The sequence below is a fragment of the Genypterus blacodes genome, unplaced genomic scaffold (assembly GCF_046128005.1).
Source record: "Genypterus blacodes isolate CSIRO-AG114 ecotype Tasmania unplaced genomic scaffold, CSIRO-AGI_Gbla_v1 ptg000094l_1, whole genome shotgun sequence".
NCBI classification, from domain to species: Eukaryota; Metazoa; Chordata; class Actinopteri; order Ophidiiformes; family Ophidiidae; genus Genypterus; species Genypterus blacodes.
In genome coordinates, this window is record NW_027466898.1 from 1,978,704 (window position 1) to 1,999,313 (window position 20,610).

At 43.0% G+C, this 20,610-nt stretch overlaps 1 protein-coding gene across 2 annotated transcripts in view; it reads right to left on the reverse strand.

The window, feature by feature from the left end:
• Positions 1 to 322: 322 nt before the first annotated feature.
• Positions 323 to 20,610, reverse strand: part of hdac7a (histone deacetylase 7a) — a 38,677-nt gene continuing 18,389 nt past the window's right edge. For both annotated transcript variants that reach the window (XM_076159283.1, XM_076159284.1), the window contains 24 exons: positions 18,647 to 18,837; positions 18,472 to 18,562; positions 17,775 to 17,889; positions 17,436 to 17,536; positions 17,071 to 17,193; positions 16,702 to 16,805; positions 16,264 to 16,365; positions 15,969 to 16,137; positions 15,351 to 15,556; positions 15,014 to 15,217; positions 14,345 to 14,582; positions 14,081 to 14,214; positions 13,746 to 13,866; positions 13,241 to 13,290; positions 12,088 to 12,195; positions 10,600 to 10,655; positions 9,655 to 9,742; positions 9,429 to 9,548; positions 9,126 to 9,223; positions 5,461 to 5,579; positions 4,965 to 5,098; positions 4,568 to 4,649; positions 3,590 to 3,728; positions 323 to 3,489 (listed from right to left, as the gene is read on the reverse strand). In XM_076159283.1, the coding sequence (XP_076015398.1) occupies positions 3,447 to 3,489; positions 3,590 to 3,728; positions 4,568 to 4,649; positions 4,965 to 5,098; positions 5,461 to 5,579; positions 9,126 to 9,223; positions 9,429 to 9,548; positions 9,655 to 9,742; positions 10,600 to 10,655; positions 12,088 to 12,195; positions 13,241 to 13,290; positions 13,746 to 13,866; positions 14,081 to 14,214; positions 14,345 to 14,582; positions 15,014 to 15,217; positions 15,351 to 15,556; positions 15,969 to 16,137; positions 16,264 to 16,365; positions 16,702 to 16,805; positions 17,071 to 17,193; positions 17,436 to 17,536; positions 17,775 to 17,889; positions 18,472 to 18,562; positions 18,647 to 18,793 (2,892 nt within the window). In that variant the 5' untranslated portion in view covers positions 18,794 to 18,837 and the 3' untranslated portion in view covers positions 323 to 3,446. The remainder of the gene's footprint in view (positions 3,490 to 3,589; positions 3,729 to 4,567; positions 4,650 to 4,964; positions 5,099 to 5,460; positions 5,580 to 9,125; positions 9,224 to 9,428; positions 9,549 to 9,654; positions 9,743 to 10,599; positions 10,656 to 12,087; positions 12,196 to 13,240; positions 13,291 to 13,745; positions 13,867 to 14,080; positions 14,215 to 14,344; positions 14,583 to 15,013; positions 15,218 to 15,350; positions 15,557 to 15,968; positions 16,138 to 16,263; positions 16,366 to 16,701; positions 16,806 to 17,070; positions 17,194 to 17,435; positions 17,537 to 17,774; positions 17,890 to 18,471; positions 18,563 to 18,646; positions 18,838 to 20,610) is intronic.

Sequence of the window (20,610 nt, forward strand, 5' to 3'; positions counted from 1 at the left end):
CACTTGTTTTGACAAACAAAGGTAAAGAATGGCTTGCGTTGGAATTTTCTTTCTTTTTAATCAAGAGGAGAGACAAAAATAACAGTACAAAATAGACAAACCTTTCTATACATACACATGGTAGGAAAAGTGAAGGTCAAATAAGACTTACAGGTAAATAAGAACAAAGAAGAGTAAGAAACAAAGAGTTTAGGCACAGAGTTGAGTCCAGTTAGTTAAGAGTTACCAATACACATACTACTGAATGCAGCAAGGCACATGTGTGACATGTGTATTTTGGTCTTGGAGTTCCTATTTACAGTGTCTCTTTTTAAGAAGGTGAATGACATCAGTAATAAAGGGAATTAAGAGTTGAGGCAATACTGGCCCCTACATAAACCACTGGGGATATAATACAAGAGAGGTCATTTACAGTATCTGACAGACAGACAGACAGACACACACACACACACACACACACACACACACACAAACACACAAAACACCTGCACAAAAACACACGACAGAAGTGTATTTACATGTGCACATTCATTCACAATCTCTCTCACACACACACAAACACACACAAGCACCACAGTCACACATCTGATATTACTTCATAGATGCCACATGACACCTGTACAAAAACAGAGACAGCATTTAGCCCAACTGCTGCCTCTGTTAATACTATGAGTAGAATACATTTCTCAGTTCCACGCACAGCCATTACAGAACACCCATCCGCCCCTCCGTAACAACATTTTCAAAATAATTCCTCCAGGGGGTGGAGCAGTCGTGCAACAGCAGTGGGTTTCCTGCAGCGGCAACATTTTAAAGTCCCATTACGTTGTGCTGTCCTTTAGTAGAATATGAAAGCTCTCTGAGGCTTCCTGATGAGCAGACGCTGCCCAGTGTCCGGATTATTCCAGCAAAGTCAAAGTCACACACGGAGGGCAAAGTGACGACCCTTCACTTGGCCAGTCTGATACATTTCGTCTATACGTTGTTTACCGTCTTTCTAGAGAATCTGCATTTTCAATCACAACGTCTGATTGTTTTGCCAACAAGAGTCCAAAAAACTAAATGTCAGGAAAGCAGAAATTGTAGAGTAGTCATAGAAGAATCTTTTACGATAATTTGTCTCGGTTTGAGTCGAGTGTATTAGTGTCAAATTTAAAGCTAAGACTGGTACTGTATCTCCACAGCTGATCATTAATGATGTCAGCACTGTTTGTGGCCTTAAAAAGCCGCCTGATCTCACCCTTGGGTACATTGGAGATCCATTTTGCATTTCAATTTGCACCATTTTGTTTGACAATAAACATGATTGTGTTCTGTGGAATGCAGAGCCCTTATATAAGCACATAAAAAACCCCTTTACAAAATTCTTCAAATAAATGATTGACATATAAGTCGACTGCGACCCTGAGCCTCGATGGATCGGCGTCACCTTTGAGGTCTCGCACAAATCTTCAGCATATTAAGCTCCGGCTCTATTTCCCACTGACGGTATAACGCCAGTGAAGAGCCGACACACCGAGCATCACCAGTACTGACAAAACAAAACCCAACCGACTGTACACAGCAAAGGAAAGCACTTCAATACAAAACACACTGAGGGTAATTCATCAAACGGCATTACGCAATCACGGCCCTTCATTCATAGACGGCTGCGTCCTGCATTTCCTTATATGACGACGTAATCACTGAAGGTTTTCTTCACGTATCCAATGTGCTCTGACAGCCGAGGACGCATTATTTACAATCTGAAGCAGCTCATTATCACGCCCATCTTCACACGGCTGCTAACTGTTTCACGCCTTAAGTTTGCATTGGTAATGAGCTGCATATATTGTTTGTATGAATTACCCCCACTGGGCTGTTTTCCTCCTAATTCCTCCTTTAAGTGTACTTTAATTTGTACAGCATGTATGTGGACATCAAAAGAACACGTCGTCACAATTTACAGTATACAAAAAGTTTGCATATATGACTCTTACCTAAACTACACGTTCAAAATGTAGGCTTGTTGATAGTGAAGTCATTTTCAGAGCAGTGTCCGCGTGGTCCCTCTTAGGTCGCCTGCACAATCCCCGTCGCAGGCTTTAAGGCAGTTTTCTTTGGGTGATGTCCGTTAAGTGCGTTAAGACTATTGCTACTATAGAACACACACGATGATCCTCAGTGGTGTGATAGGAATGCACGCTGATTTAGTCTCATATAGGAACAATAACATACAGTAAACAATACTAGTGGTACAATAGTTCATCAATGGTCTGTAAGTGTGTATGTCTGTGTGTGTGTGTATATGTGTGTGCATCTAAGACATTTGAACAGCAGTGTAAGAAAAAGAAACAATCCTGCTCTCAAACTCTGGCCTACTTTTCAGATTAAAACTTCATAGGAAATGCAGAAATACGACCCTGCAGTATTTGTCTGGTCGATCCGCGAGTCAAAGGCTTTTGTAAGACATCAAAAGGTTTTGAGTGGAGGAGACAAAGTTTCATCCAAATCTTCAAAAAAGACAATTAAATAACCTAGAGAGAGTTTTTGTTTTTTTTTTCTTCCCAGAGCTTTGGAATTTCTTATGGTTCACATTATGGAATGAACAGTGCAATAAAACAACGGGGACGTTCGCCCTTTCTTTGTTTCTACAAAACCACAGTTGTCCATTGTGTCTTCATTTTCTCTCTTTCCCCCTCTAGTTGTCTTGTCTAGTTGTCTTCTTTTAGTGGTTAAACTGCATGTAATGACGTTAAAAAGCCGTCACTCAGCCTTTTGCTCCTCTCGTCTTTGCGCTTTACGTTGTGGCCACTTCTTGTCGGAGTTGATATTTGAGCATTCTGTCCGTGAGGCAGGTGACTGACTACATGCTTCAGCCTGAAGTCCTACGCTCCTTCTGCTGCAGCCATTTTGCATTCACTTCAACTCAAATTAGGGAAGCAAAGTGGCACAAGTGAAAGTGGAAGAGAAGTCTTTGCCTTCTTCAACCTGACGTCCTCAAGTGAAGGCAAGTTAAGGCAAAAGAAAGAACAGGTGCTGGTGTGTATGGTGCTTACAGAGTCCAGAGATCCTGCACCTGAAGTCTGGTCCCGTGCGGGTTTGTGGTCACAGATTAACGCTACTGGACTTCTGCACGCACACAATCAATGTCAGTCAGGAGATATAAAAAATTCCTTTATCCAAAGATATTCTGTATTGCTCTTTGGTGAGGTTTAAGAAGGCTTCCCGACTGGCTTCAGCTGAATGGTCGACAGCTCTAATGCCCTCGTATGGCGAGTCTATAGAGGTTCAGCATAACGTGTGTATGTAAATAAGGCAGATGGGTGGGGCTCAGTGGCATTACAAACGCTGTAGTGTCCCCTTCACGGTCACGTGACAGCACAGGAGATCCAAGGCTACACAGGGAGCTCCTGAAAGCTCTAGTTTGAGCTCTAGAGTTCTACAAAGTGATTGGTCAGACTCTCCTACAGGTCCTCCTCGTCATGTTCCATTGGTTCGTCAGGAAGGCTGGAAGGAAGGAGAGTTGGCAGACAGTTAGTGCCTGTGCATGCGTAGGTGTGTGTGTGTGTGTTTGTAAATGTGTGCGTGTACGTGTCTGTGTGTGTACCTATTGTTGGAGAGGACTCTCACAGAAAGCGAGGCCAAAGCATTGACAGCATCTGTTTCCTCACAGTCTCTGCTCTGAGCAGCCATGTAGGACAGACCCACTGATCCACTGTAGGTTTTCACACTCCGCCAGTACTGACCTGCAGCAAACAAACACACACACACACACACACACACGTCGTAATGATTACAGAGCTTTGTTTGCCGCTGTCCGATAATCAACATCACACATCGATACATTTAAAAAATGAGGAGGACGAGGTAGAGGAGAACAGATCCACAGCTTTGCTCTGGAGTTCAAGATCAACAACAGATGCATTTTTACATAATGTCAATCGCTAATATATTCATATACCAAGTTGTCAGTGAAGAATATACATGTGTATGTCCATTATATCTGCTGACTAATTTAGGTCAGTAAATAATTAGAGCTAGACAAATTGAGTCTAGACTAGTTTGTTGTAGTGAGTGAGTTCTGTTGTGTATATTCTAATAATCTAATATATTCTATTCTAACCACATAGCAATAATATGGACAGATGAGTTTGTATTGTTTTTAGTTTGAAGACTATGACCCATGTGCTCACAGGCCAACCCAAATGTTGCCCAACATACAGACAGAGGAGGAGGAGGGTTGGAAAATGTTTCCAAGAGACAAGAGAAAGATTAGTCGCCACATCAGCAAATCAATGTTGGATCCGCCTAATTAGATATATTCCACATTCCCTTTATCTGCACATTTGACTCTGGGGAGGAGTGACATCCAAGAGACAAACAAGTCTGTTCTTCATCAAACCGCACAGAGATGCATCAGTGAGCTTGATGGTCACTGACGGCAGATGCCTGAGTGACGGCATGATCTGCCAGCGAGGGTCAGATGGGAGTTTAGAAAGGAAACACACACTCAGGCAAGTGGAATGCAACTGTATGTTGTTTTATAAAATCCATGCAAGTATTCTAATCTGTTACTGCTGCTCACTTTGTATCTGTATGACAGTCTGCAGGGAGCGCACAGCGTTGGCGTTTGGCTTCTGCAGGAGGACTTCTTCAGGCAACGCCTCCTACAGGACAGAGAGAGGAAATCATCAGGACAAAATCACTTTGTACACACAGAAAACACACACACACAGTACATGGAGCATGTCTAGGCCTTAAGTTTTTCTTGCTTCCTGTTTTTTTCAGCTGATAAAAGTTACAAGGGGATAAATAATGGAGAAAATTGTCTCATAGATTTCTCTGCCCTGACCTTTTAAACTCACAAAGGATACACAGGAAACATTGTAGCACTGAAAATAGAGATTTCCCCCCTTTCAGCGGCTGAACAGGATATTAAATACATCATTTATTAAAGAACTCCACGACCCAGAATGCCTGACCTGTATGCCCAGGAGCGCGCTCACGCTGGCTTCAGAGGCGTCACAGATGGCTGTGAGGTCGTGACCTCCCTCCAGAGCCAAAATCACTCGACCCCCTGCTAGTGACATCAGCTGACGGGTCAGGAAGCTAAAACCTAAAACACACAAACACACACGCTCACATAAATGTTACGTTGTGTACAATGTACAATATATCGTGTGTCTATATTGAGATTTGCTATTTTCTGTGAAAACAAACATATTTTTACCTTGTGGAAACTTCCAAAGTCAACTTACCAACTACTAATTATTGTAATTATGGTAACATCAGTGATGCGGTGAGGTAAAGTAAAACGCACAACTTGTGCTTTTTGGTCCATGTGTGACATGCGCTGTAATAATCTGTTAATACCACTGAATACGCACAGGACTGAAAAATAATTCTTATAGAAAAGACAACTTTAAACGTGAGTCCAGAGGATGTGCCATACAGTCTGTGGTAGAGAGCCGTGCTTACATTTGGCAGAGACCTTGTAGCCTCCCAGAGGAGCCGGGTTCCCTTCAGCGGCATCAAACCCAGCCGACACCAGAACCACGTCAGGGGAGAACTCTTGGGCGATGGGCATCACCACTGACCTGTACGCACAAAAACACACAGAAAACATCATTTACAATTTATTAAGAGTAGTCATTATGCCTGACACTTACACTGGTGTTCAGTTATTCAATTATCAATAGAAACTCAAAGGATGTGATCATGCAGATTGTCTTTGGCTGAAGAGGAGATCCTAACCTTCAACCTTTACCTAGGTAAGACGTACTGGCTAAGAACCTTGTCACCGCATCTCCTTTGCTTTGCTTTAGACAATCACATGTGCAGTTAATGTCACGCCACCAACACACATCTATGGATATATCTCTACATGGCCTTAAAGTTAGTTCAGAACCAGTTTCAATCAGGTTCACACCACAAATACATTTCCGCTTCCTTTCAGTCAAGGCAGAGATCACATCCTGCTGCGTTCAGACCAGTCCAGATCAAATGTGCCATGGGGGAAAACAAACCCCAGTCTGACTCAACTGGACTTTAAAACAAAGCAAGGAGCCACATTAATTTTCAGAAGACAAGAAGGCAGAAGGAGAATATGACAGTGTGTGCGGTTTGTCACTGAGACCCAGGAGAGGGAGAGAAATTTCACAGGTGATTGAATAAATCCGAGAGTGTAAGAATCAACACAAAGCCAAAGTCTGTGCCGTCCGTACCAACAGAGACGCATTCAATGAGAAAACAAATAACACAACCCCTTTATTAAATCATTGAGGAATACACCCTTGATTTTCCTCATCAATGTGTTTCGAGACAGGTCCACAATAACACTGGGAGAAAAGTAGAAACAGGGAAGTCATCCAAAGTTATTTAAGATCAAATCTTTAAAAGCTTATTAGCGTGACATGCAAAACCAAGGTTTGTCTGATCCCAGACACAGCAGCTCACATAGAGCTGACAAAGGACTGTTGTTTCCCTGTTAGAGACGCTGCAGACTGGCTTTGACAAAGACGTACTATATTGTCAGCTTTAAAAAATCTGGTTGGTCTTGTTTGTGGACTTTAAACAGATGAATTTTCCATAATGCCATTGTTGTGAAGAAGAGAGCGGTACAGTCCCGAGGCAGGGAGAGGCAGGAGTTTGCAGTTTGATGCTGTCGGCGGAGTTCAAAGCCAGAGTGTGTGAGTCTGTTTCCCATTAGAGGCTTGTCACTCTCCTCACGTCATTGACAACACAGAGAGAGAGAGAGGGAAAACAGTCCATCTGGGATCCATTTACCTTCATTATTCTGCCTGGGGACTTTGGAGACCTCCCTCCCCTTCATACACACACATGCATGAGCACACACACACGCACATACATATCCAGGCACATACTGCTGTCATGACTGCATGCAGATGGACAGCATGAGTTCACAGACACAAATGAGGACACACAGACACAAACACACATTCTACTATGAGCTTATGCAGGCAAACACACATCATAGCCACAAATATGCAAATTAATTTACTTGCAAACAGATGCAAAGTGACTTATAGTAAATCAGACTGTTTTCCTGGGTAATGCTGACACAATGCTGTGCATTGTGTTGTGATTTATCACAAATCAATAAAGCTAAATTAAATCAGTGATTGTGGATAAGAAGCAGATCGTGCACACAATGGGGCCTCCTCTTTTGCACAGACACACACACGCACACACATAACCGCAAAAACCAACTCCACCTCCCCTGTAGACTCGTAAAAAATGCCACAATCCCCCCAGAGAGCGCAAGTACAGACAAACTAATGGAAATATGGCGTAAAGGAGGAAAGGCAGAGGAGACGAGGGGACGCTTATTAAAGATCAATCAAAGGAGGGGGAGAACGGGGGGGAATGAAGAATAAGGTGAAAAGGCAACAAAGCTCAGCAAATGAAGCTGAAACACTTTTATCCATAAACACAAACCTTGTTTGACACAAACGTATTCTAAACTTTCCAATTGACCTCAACCTTTGCATTTCGTATGATGATTGACTGACAGTTCCTCTACAACACGAGTCCAACATGAATAAATGCTGCATTCGTTTTTGTCGTTCAGGAAAGATCTGTTTATTTTCACTTTGTTACTGTGACATGAAAGCTTTGCACTTACGTATGTTCATGCCCCAAACTGTCTGGCCGGCACAACAACCACAGTGTTATTTACAAAAATGTAATCTTACACATCTTCCATATGCTCATTTCAAGTTTCATTTGGAACCTATCATACAAACTCAAATCACATCCCAAATTAGTCTTATTTCCAGTAACTGACAGTTATCTGAATTGTTTTGATGTGATAAATTCTCTCCATCTGGGGCCTGCGAGCAGATTGAAACAAACACAGAGAAATACTCAGAACCTCTATTAGGTCCAGATCTGAGTCTCAGGGAATAACAAGAATAACAGTTTGTAATAAGAATGATCCAATACTTTGATTGATCCACAAACGGAAATGATTTCTGCTGCTCTCCTCCACTGGGAGGTCAAAGATCATACTCAGCTACAGAAGCAACTGGTGGGGAATTATTCACTTTGTTTACATAGATTCCTCACCTGTTATACTTCCTTGTATCAACAACTTTTTGGCAAACTGAACTTGGTGAACGTAAATGTATAGATACTGTTGATTGATGACACTCGAAACAACAATGTTGCCTGGGGTTTGAACCTCTGATCTTGTTTTTTTACCTCTCAGGCTCACCTCACGTGTGTTGTGCTCTGTTTGAGTCACACTGGTTGCTTTGTTGGGGCTTCACGGCAAAGAGAGGAATAAACCCACCGATGAATGGCTGCCAGCCAGTGATGCTTGGTCTATTTTGGCATCCTCATTTAATTAGTGAGGATTATGTCCCACCCACTTCACGGGGATTATACCGCGTGTGCGTGAGTGTATATTACTGCCACGCGCAAATATGGTTGCGTACATGCCAGTGTATGTGCGTACTCATACAACCCCCCCAGTTGTACATCTGCGACTGCGCCACCGTGCCTCGTTTCCAGTAACCTTGCGGTTGAAACGGTTCCCTTGGGATTGGTTGCCCCAGACGACCAAGAAGCCCACACTACTGAAACTTTATTGGTGCCAACCACCCACCGATGACAATTATCTAAGCCGCAAGCAGGAAGTTATCGTCTACATTCTGTCAAACACGAAACCTGGAGGTCATTAGCAGTAAAGCAACGGAAGTTATTGGAAATGAGGAGCAGCAGACACATGCTCTCCAAATGACAAGGATTAATAATTCCGCCAAAAATACGTCACAGGCAATGCGACGCCAAGTGTCTAATGGACTGCAGTTTGTTTGTTGTGGCTCCGTATGTACGAAATGGAAGAAATTCTCTGTGACCGTAAAAACGTCCAGTGTCAGTGATGGGACGATAAACTCAACCTGCACAACTGACTGCTGGACCCATCTACTGTGGACCTCATGTCCAAGATATGACAGACAGGAGGACAAACGATTGGCTTCAGTGTTAAAGCATCGCATGCAATGAGATCAATCAGCAAAAGGATCAAATTCGGGTCACTGTCTTGACATTGTTTGGCTGTGTGTTGTATCATACACACAAACACATACAGTATCAACCTATAAGACACAACAAGGTACCTAAATGCTGCTATGTATTCAGCATCTCCCATGGGTGGCTCCAGTCCTCCTGTCCACGCCACGTTCACATTGAAGCCCTCACCAGCTCCAGAGCCAACCTACAACAAGAAATACACACGTTGAACCAATTTATCAAAGAAGAATTAAAGTCTTAAACTCTTTTGTCTCCATATGTCTCTCATAATGCACTCTAACTCACTTTGTCCTGATTAATTCATATTTCTATACATGTCACATTTACACAAAGTATCAGGTATGCTAGATTAATAGTCACATTAGGACGATCACTTTGGTGTCACCGACCTCAGCTGGCGACCCGCTGCCAGGGAAGAAGTTTCCGTCATCGTATCGGTGCAGCGAGATGTAGAGAACGCTGGGGTCACTGTAGAATATTTCCTGGGTGCCGTTACCGTGGTGAACATCCTAGTGACGGGATGAGCAGGAGAGAAAGTGAGCAGAGTTTTGACCATGAAATGTTGGATTTGAGCTAATGTTCCATTTTCATCAGTAATCAATGGAAATCTCTTACCCAGTCAACGATGAGGACCTTGCTGACGCTCAGCTTGTGTTGAAGCTGTTTAGCTGCTATGGCCACTGAATTGAAATAACAGAAACCCCTGAGAAAAAGACAGAATGCAGCGTTATTGGACACAACTTTACATATTAAAGAATTTCAATTTTAACTAGGCAGGATTAAGATTTAGAGAAAATCTGTACAATGCAGAAAAAAAGTATTCTGAAATATATAACTATTAAATCTGCCACATTTTCAGATACAAAATCCAGAACCAATGACTCACTCTTGATTTTGTAATTGATTTAAAATATATAGTATATTTAATATTATAGCCAAAAACTAAATCAGGGGGAAAAAACAAAAAAAGCAACATATGGAGTTAGTTATTTCAGAAAGTATTAAAAGAAAATTGAAAATGCCTTAAAAAGTCTTTAGGATCACTGAGATTTGCATCAACATTTTGCTTTTTCAATGATAAAGGCTACATTAAATTAACGATAAAGTTGTAAAAATTTGACTAAAATAATAAAATCTATGGTTTTATCTTGAGATGGAGATTTTGGATGATCATTTGTTTCCATTTCTATAATACAATCATTCATTGCACGTAATCTCATGAATTGAAGATAACTTTAATGTTTCACACCCTGTTCTGGGTAAGAGCGCCTAAAACTTGCTGAATTGTGAAAAGGAAAAGTAAATAGGTTGTTTAGCTGCATCAGTAAATGAAAAGAAGAAGTCTGAGGGGCAGAAAGACAGAAAAACAACAGGGAAAAGCATTAATCTTCCTTAGTTTGTCTCTTCCTCTTCACTCCATCATTTCATAAATACCCTCGGCAGACAAGCTGCTGACATGGCAGCGACTAGAGAAAAAATCACTGTGGTCAGACGGAGCATGTGATGACAAAGACACACAGACACATGCACACACACTCACACACACTCATACACACTTACATTGGATTTGAAGGGTCTGCATGGTGCCCAGGCGGTCTGACCACAGCAAACCCATTCTGTGCAAAGACAGAAAAAGGCACGAATATGCTGTTAGTGTCTTCCTGAATATTTTTCATCTTGACTTTTGCTTTCAAATGATCAGCTTTTCAGTTTTTTAGTGGAGGCTCTATTATGGAGGAATGCGTTTTGGCTCATGCACTAAGGAAATAAATAAAATGTTACATTCATATAGCCTGTGAGCCAAAGCATAACAACCTAATAAAAATTCAGAATGTGTGCTTGAGGTTATTTTTCACCTTATCATTTCAAACGGCAATGAAGTGAATTAAACTATGGAGCGTTCATCTTCATTGCCCCTTAGAGGAAAGCATAAAAGTAACACATGATCAAATTGTTATCAAATCACAAGTTTAGAGTAGCTGAGGTTATTTGAGGATCTTGTGTTGTTTGTAAAATAAGCTATACAGTATGTCACTTTGTAGTCGGCATCTGTTTCCTACAATACGTACAGCTCAAAGAGTCTGGATGTAGTGAGCGTTCGCCTTAGGGTGGTGTTGTTCCCAATGTCATTGTCTGATTGCACAGACTGCCTGCCTTGTTTTTATAAAAGCTGTTCTACACAATAGTTCACTCAATATGGAGGATTGTTGGCGAAAAGTGTTTGGACAGAGGCTAACTATGACAAATATTGTATTCATTGCAACTGGTCTGTCAATTTGACCACTTTTTTAACTTTGGAGTATGGATTTGGATTACGATTCCAAGTGTTTCATTGACCTGTAATCTTGGTGGGAAGAAAAAAACTCTAAAACAGAATTTAGACCATGATGTGAAACTAAACTCCCCACTGAATCATTTAAGCCACTTTGAAATGGATGGACAGCTCCTTAGGGCAGGGAGAGGCAGGCTTCTTAACTGGACCATTTGGCATATATGGACAAAATGGACAATGTCCCAATTGAGTACAAACTCCCAAAATACTTTTAATAATTTGTGTTCCAGTGCTTGTTTATGAACACTGACACTGTACTTGAATATTAACAAATGCGAGCTGCTAGCGTGTCAAAAATAATGGCTGAGGCCGAGGCTGAACCTCCTATCATCATGGCTATATGCCAGCAATCAAGGTATAAATATAATATGTGGGGGAGGTCTTCTCTGTGTCTTGGAGCTTGGGGCAGGGTTTACTCGTGGGGGTAAAGTGAGTAAAGCTCCCAGTATAACTAAGACAATGACAGAACGGCATGTTTGCCAAATGCAGAGTGAGGAAATTAACTGTGGACTAAAACAAAAGCCAAGCTGTGCCCACTGGCCCCTGACTGTGATACGTATCTGGATTAATCACTGCCTTGGGGGGAATTTAATAGAATCAGGAAAGACGAATTGCATTCGCATCTTTGTCAATGATGGAACACGTGTACTCCGCGGCTGTAAAGAGTATTGGTTTATCTGTGTGTAAAGGGTGACGAAAGACCAACAATATTTCACCTTCAGTTCGCCTTTGGCCACTCTGAATGCCAGCTCCACGACGCTGCCTGCAGCCATGCGGGACGCCGTGGACGTGTGCGACTCATTCCAGATGGTATCGTTATCAACCTGACAAATGACATGATGGGGCCACTGCATGAGAGCATTCAGAAGTTTGAACAGTGAAAGACATGTATCTACAGTGGAAATTATACTATACAATATGCAACGTCTATTGAAATTGTGTAAAGGTGAAAAATTATTTACACTTTGACCCCTGTCTATAATTTGATCCTCAGATGACAAATCCATTTCAGTTAAGAACCTGGCAGCACTTTTGGTGCTGTTTGACTTAGGCTGAGAACTTATCAATCGACATACAGCTCTATATACAAGTTACTGTCATAAATTAATTTCCATGCATTTTATGCAGTTTTGCTGTTATATTGTGTTTTGCTCTGTTATGTTTCAATTGTTCCATATTATGCTGCATGTGTTGTGTTTTGTTGAGTTAAACCACAGCCTCTTCTGCTGTTGTGTTTCATGGAGTTGTTTGGTATTGTGTTGTTTTGGGCCCGACTGTGGCTGAACTCCCTCTGGGACTATAAAAGAAAATGTAAGCCCCTTCCACGGGGAAAGACGGCCCACAGTTATGACTCGGGAGTAAAAATGTCAAAATGTTTTACACGTCCATTTCGAGGCCAAATCTGGATTTACTGGTAATTTTCCTTTTTCATTCTTGCCCCTCCCGCCCCGTCTTTTTTTGTTTGTTCACAAACTGGCATTGCTGTCCATCTGGCTTGGACAATGAAATCTAAGGCATTTCTTTTATCCCTGGTCACGGACATGCTGTTCTCATTAGTTCGACTTGTCATGGTCCGAAACAGATTGTCAGGCAAACGTTAGTATTGGGCGACGCCAACTTTCTTTTCCTCTTTAATGTCCTGCTTTGTGTCTTTTCTTCTAACTTTGGGTTGCTCGTCTTTCCTGCTTTTCTTTGAAACAATATCTTCTTTCATCAACCCGATGATTCTGTTGTACTGTATAGCTTTCATTAAAAGCTTTGGAGAATTCTCCTTTAAGAAAATTACTTCTTTCAGGGCTTAGTGTGTGCGTGTGTGTGTGTGTGTGTCTGTGTGCGTGTGCGTGTGTGTGTGTGCATGTCTTCTCTTACCCCTACACCCCCGCATGGCAACATCACAAACATCCTTTGAGAGAGGATTCCTGAGGGGACAGAAATATAAAAATACTATTGTATATTTACACATTCATCAAACTAGATTTGTTTTTCTTTCCAACAGATATATTTAATGTTAGGAAAGCTAAAGATATGGCGAAGAAAAGCATGACCTCTCATGATCCCAGTTATTTGATTAGGCATGAGAAATCACTGAACACACTTGTCATTTTTAGTTTTACTGTCTTTGGCTGTGCTAAAATGTTTCAGGTCAAGGAGCTTTAGTACAAAAAGTAAAGTTTCCAACCCTATTACTATGAATTTTATATTATATACAAATATATTATTTATGCATTTCAAAGTGGCTTAAAATGACTTTGCTTGCTTTGAACAGTTTGAATATTTAATGATTATTTCATTTACATAACTTTAACTTTTTACTATTCAAGAAGTTTTCTTATATCTAAATACAGTTTTGCAGTTGTAGATGTGTGTAACATACCAGCCAGTTTGCGGTTGTCCAGTTTGAGTCTGTTGAGTGGGTTGGTGCCGTAGAGCAGAACATGACGCTCAGTGTGAACTGACTGCAGCTCCTCCAGTGTGGCTTTACGACCACGGATACTCTGTATGAAGAGAACATAGTAATGTATATGGAATCACACACATAGATGAACAAATAGACTGACAGACAAAATGACTTCCCCATGCCAAATGCTACAGAACAGAACCACTGCACAAAGTCTAAGTGCACCTGTCACTAAACACACAGAGTTTGTGGGTGTTGGAACTGAAGGAATGTTAGTGTGTGTGTGAACGTAATGTGTGTGTGTGTCATACCTCACACTGTCCCCTCAGGCCTCTCTCCTGTAGCCGGGACCAGATGCTCTGAATCCTCCCAGCATGCTCTGGGTGGCTGCTGTTGTCCCCACATGTACACTGGTGCTTGAGCATCTGAGAGTCATACACCAGACCTGCAAATATAACATATGATCTAATGAATGAGCTTGAGTGTTTGGGCACTGAGTGTACCTTGCATTGCAACATTGTTTATGTGATACAGTGATATAACAATATAAATAATTTTTGCTCTGTCTGACTCACCAGTGGTGAATCGTGTTTTGGTGCCGGCGTCCTGTGATGCTAAGCTCAGGGGATTCTCAGGCAGGCTGAGACAGGTGGAGGCCGGAGACGACTGCGCACGAGACAGCGGGCGATGGACACCCAAAGTACTACAAACACCACCGCTGCCACCGAGAATCATGGGTACTGCCAGTGTCTCCATTTGGGCGGTCTGCCTACGTAGCTGCTGTAGCTGCTTCTGCTGTTCCCATAGCAGCGACTATAGACAAAGATGTGAAGGAAATGCATTTTAAAATGATTTTCATTTCATCACTTTTCGGAATTGTCACTCATAGATGTAAAGTTCAGAGTGACACAGGCAGCGAAGGGGACTTCAAGTAAAGTCTGAATGCTTAATTTGTGGTTTGGATGATCAGTGACAGACACATTTTCTAAAATAGTAATAATTTAACTTACATGTACCCTGTCATCATTTCAACATGCTCAAATAACCATGCTGATTCAACTTGTAATGAGTGGTTGTCAAAACCACAACTGCATATAATAGCAGCAGGAATCACACAAGGAGAATGTTAGGCTGCCACCTACAGGATTATTGAATAAACAACATTCTCCATATTCTATAGTTGTGTGTTTTCATTTTGTGTTGCGTGTTTGTGTGTCTCCTGTATGTGTGATATGTTTCCCCACCTGGTTGAGTATGAGTGCGTGTTGTAGGTTGATTTGCTCTTCGTGGCTGTTGGCTGCAGTGGGCTCCGCCTCCCTCAGAGACTCCGCCCTTGCCCTGTTCTGATACGCTGGCTCTGCAGGTGATGATGCTTCCCCCTCCTCTGAGTCCATCTCCTCTGAAGGGATCTGATGCAGTCTGGGCTTCTCGCTGGACTTAGACATCAGCTGTGTGCGCAAACACGTAGTATATCAACATAGGGGCCATCAAATAATATGTTACTGAGCCATGTTACTTAAACAGGAATCATTTCACGTGTGTGTTCATGTGAGTATGAGCCCATTGTCAATTCCTCCATACCTTGCCCAGGTGAGTTTGCTGTTTGAGCCTCTCCAGTAGTTGCGTGTTGTGTTGCTGTTGGAGGAGGTGTGTGTGAAGGGTCCGCGTGCTCTGCGGGAGGGGCTCTGATCGTGTTCTGCTCAGGGGTTTGTGGGGCTGAGCGCCTCCTGGAGCCAGGCGGTCTAACTGGGGGGCAAACTGCAGCGGGCCGGAGTCTAGGCCTTGAACTGAAGTTGAGACGGAAAGCCATTAGAAGTGTTTATGTGGAGTGGAAGACATTTCAGTAACACACATAAGTTACAGTGCCTTATCAAGTCATTGGTTATTTTGAGCTCCATTTTGGAATCTTTAAATAGGATGTGGATGGCAAAGCAACAAAGGTGTAAACTATTTTTCCTTCACACCCATAATCTAACCACTGGGTGGAGCTCTAACATTCAAGGCCATAAAACGCATTTCAATAGATGACTGAATTTGAAGAACTCTCACATGAGTGGAATGGATGAATATGATGGGCTGGAGCACTAGTGTGTTTAAATATAAAAATGAGTACAACATATTCATCACCTATAAACAAGCCTTTTCAAGACTTGCTATGGAATCTTTCTGTCACCATGTTTGGATGTGTGTATGTCTCACCAGCGAGTAGTGGGCTGTGTACCATTCCGGAAGGTTCCAGGATAATGACAGGCAGGTGAGGGTTCAGCCCGGCATGCTCCTCCCTGCCCAGAGGGAGGAACACCGGCGAGCCCCCAGATGTGACCACCGGCACCCGGCCCAACCTCAGAGACGACAGATCCCCGTCAGCCTGCACACACATACACAGTTGAACAGGTTTACACCGACAGGACAGCATAACGCTTGTGTGTCTGGAGAGAGATTTTGAACGTGTCGTGAATGAGATGTTGGCCATATCATGCATTGTGGCGTTTACCCTCGCGTTGGCCGGCAGCCCCAGCGTGATGGTGGGCAGAGTGGACGGACTCTGAATGGTGAAATTGGAGAGAGTGCCGTCTTTGAGCAGCAGCCTCTGCGCCTGGAGACAAACACACGCAACCATTGTAATTATATTGATTGGATTTAATCTTTGTTTTTCCTCCTCAGCTGTTACAGCGTTAAGGGGGGGATTGTGACCTCAGCAGCAGGTGTGATACAGATTTGCCGTGGTTCGACTTTCTTAGATTAAATAAGTCATGTATGAACAGCTGACAACCACTCGAGCTCCCTGCTCTTATGTCGTTGATTTAAACATGTCATTACTCAGCACGTCGGCGCTCTTTATGACCATGAAACAGCAACTCTGCAGCCCAAACGTGTTCAGCTTTGGAAAACAAACTCATTTCTTCAGGCGTCTGTTTGCCTGTGTGCTAACCTCATGTGAGAGACCACAGGGCAGGAGGCCGTTCTCATGGGGTAAACTGTCATTAGGGGAGCTACAGCCAGAGACGGGGGTGCTACTGCTGCTGGGAGATGAGTCTGGAAAGAGAGAGAGAGAGAATAAAGATGCAATTACATTTACATATATTTACATATTAAATTGTACACTGCTATATAAGGAGAAACAATAGATTAGAATATGTCCTTATTTTCGAAACCACAGTAAAACCATACAATTGGTTTGATTCGTGGTTACGATCGACTGTCAAATATCCAAAACATCTTTCTATTCTTGCCAATTCTATGAAATATTATTGTGTGTGTTTGTACGTAAGTGTGCATGCGTGTGTGTGTGTGTAGTTACCTAGTGCTTCAGGCACCCTGTGTTTGACAGTGGGTGGGGCGCTCTCCTTGCGGGTGAGCGGGCTCTTGCGGGTGTTCAGGTGTTTCTTCAGCTTGTGCTTCACCTTCAGGTTGGGCTCCGATGCTAACAAAGCAACGAGGGAAATATTACTCGATGTGATCGTGTACATTTAGATCATTCCATTTTCAAGTTCATCATATTCTAGTTCTCACTGTGCTGCCGTGGTAACACAAAAGTGAGTGGACGTGCATACAAATGATACAAATTCAATGGAAATATGATGAAATTAAAATAAGAGTAGATCAATATTTCCTGATGTTCTGATGGTTCATAAGTGTCACATTTCCACCTCAGTTGATCTTTACCTGCCCTGCGCAGCGGCGACCCCTCTGAACCCTCAGAGGAAGGCGGCGACAGAGAGGAGATCACCGTCTGCATGGAAACACTCGGGTCCGGGCCCAGGTTTCTGGGAGAACACAAAGCATGCACACACACACACACACACACACACAAGCAAGAAACACACCAGTTAAATATTTTACACCTGACTATAAAACAAAGGGGATTAAATCAGCCTTCTACTCCATAAACATACAGTGTACAGCAGACTTGGATACATAGTTGAATTGTATGAGCGTTTTAGTATTAAGTTTCCCACATTTTGTATTTTGATGTTCTGGTTTGTGTGTGTGTATATGTGTCACCTGTATGCTACAGGCGGCGCTGACAGGCTGTTGGTTCTCTCCAGTGCTGCCTGCTTCTGTTTCTTCAGGATCACTTCCTGGAGTTTCTGTTTCACCAGGGAACTGGCGACGGCACCTGTCAATCCATCAATCAGTCGCACAGACAAACAATTAAAAACCACAGAAGAACCTCAGAGAATCCTCACATCATGTCAGAAAAATAGAAAGTGTGTGTTGAGTATCACAAGCTGGGACAGGATCAGTGACTTATACTTGATCACATGGAATCTGGTGCAATCTAAGGGGCTTTCAGTTCGTACATGCACGCACTGTGTACACAAAACTGTGCCTTCCACTGTGTGTGTGCGTGTCTGTGAGAGCACACAAGTGACACGAGGTGTTAAGACTGACTAAGTCAATATTGACCGAGGGACTTTACATGCTCAGACCTGTGTTATATTTAACTCCACTGTTGTTGCTCTACTTGTCAGGTTATATTTAGCTGCCATTTCAAAAGAAGAAGCAGAGAGCAGAGTGACACTGCATCATGATACTTCTGACTATTCATGCTTTGAATAGTAATTTAATTATGAGCAAGAACTGCCATGTATCAACCTTGGTGGGAAAATGTACAGTTTCAGCATTAAACTGAAACTTGGAGTAACGGCTTCAAGTTGTGTGTGTGTGTGTGTGTGTGTGTGTGTGAAGATGGACTCACTCTGTTGACTCTTGTCCTTGTGTTTTAGCTGCTGCAACTCCTGCTGTTTCTCTTGCTGCTCCTGCTCTCTCCTCCTCTGCTCCATATTAAACTGCACACACCAACAAGGCTGTTCAATGTGTGTAATGTTTTGAAAAATCGGTTTTGCATGAGACACTTGCGCATTGTCTCCTACCCGGATGTGCTGCTGGAGCTGCTGTTGGGAGAAGGACGTGCGGGGTTGAGGGGAGAACGGGGTGAGGAGCAGCGGCGGGTGCAGCGGGGTGAGGAGCGCCGTGTCAGAACCCGGGCGCATTCCCCGCTCTCCCACCCTCAGGTCCATGGGAACGAAGGTAGCCAGCGACACTGGCACTGCCACTGAGGAATCTGGGAAAGAGAGATGAGCAAGGAGTTAACGTAATGCTTGTTAATAAGTAATGACAGAACCTTGAATCTCCAGCTTTGTAGATTATCCTGCGCACAGATCAGTCGATACAATGAGCAAACTTGTCAGGCTTCTTTCCAAAAATGGGGGCACTAGTTTTCGTACTGTCACATCATTTTAAGTGTAACACGCTTTGCTAGAGATTGCCTGAAATCTTTTATCTTTAAAGCGCATTGTGCTATTGCGTCTTGAAATGTGGAGAAAACAAATTAAAAAATTCCTGGATCCACATCTGAGATCCTGATCTGCACCCAAAGGTCAACGGGTCATCCCCTGCCTCGCCCTTCCACTAACATTTTGCCAAAATCAGCTCAGACAGATTTTTAACAGAAATCCTTCTAACAACGCACCAATAAATCAAGAAGTCTTGGGTCAAAACAGAGCGTAGGGCTGCCTGAACACTTAACAGAGACATAAAAGAGAGCTGGGAAGACTGCAGGCTGTGTTAAATCAGGTGATGACTGAGGTTACTATGACACAGTAAGGTTTACTTAGCACAGCGCCCGGAGTTAAAGGTTCTGATCGCTGTTGGAAAACTGCTGGAGAGTCACTTCAGGTGAACACTTTTTAAGCTAAGCAACCACTAATGTATCCTGCATCCTCCTCCCCCCCTTCCCATCAACCACCCAAACTGTGCACAGCAACAGCAGCTTCCTCATCACCACTCTGGTTCCTCTCCCAGCGGCTTGGATAAGTGGAACTCTTTGACCTAGCAGACTTCACTTGTGCGAGTGTGACAAACTAAAAAAAGAACAAGCGCTCAGCGGTTAAAGGGGGAGAGAACGTGTTGTAAATACGCTGCTTTTACCTCATCTGCCCACTAGGGTGCACTAACAGCCCTATTTCCTACTGTAACTTCCTACAGTGTTGTATAAAGGCAGGACCTCAACTCAACAAACAAAAACACTTCTCTCAAACAACAAATCTCTCTCCACCAGTCAGCTCAGAGGGGTCTCTCTCTCTCTCTCTCTCTCTCTCTCTCTCTCTCTCTCTCTCTCTCTCTCTCTCTCTCTCTCTCTCTCTCTCTCTCTCTCTCTCTCTCTCTCTCTCTCTCTCTCTCTCTCTCTCTCTCTCTCTCTCTCTCTCTCTCTCTCTCTCTCTCTCTCTCTCTCTCTCTCTCTCTCTCTCTCTCTCTCTCTCTCTCTCTCTCACACATTCCATACTGTTTTGCATGCTGTTGGGACTATTTGCAAGTAACACCTTGAGAACAAAAACTCAATTACACTGATGATACAGAAAAGATAAGTGATGTCAGAAAATACAGAGAGGCGGAAGGAAGCCTTATCAACTTGACCACATGTACAAGACCTGATGTGACTTTGGTTATAAGTAGGTTGTCTTGTTGGACTACTGTGAAACATATACGGAGATATCTGAAAGGCACAATTGAAAAAGAGTGACGATCAATTGCATGCGGGCTGACATAACCTGGGCTGCTGACATAACCCACACACGTGGTACAACCGGTTATTCTGCAAGCCTGAATGAGAATGGCCTTTTGATTTAATGGAAAACCAAAAAGCAACCCACTGTTTCAATGTGTACTTGTGAGGCGGTATACATGGCTTAAGCAGCAGCTAATAGCGGCCAGGTTATATATCTACAGCTTCCACGGAGGGGTTTGAGTCTCGTGTCAACCGAGTGGCAGAACATGTCCCTTTAGCTCAGAGGCTTGGTCTAATATGCTTTAAGCTCTGCACACACACACACACACA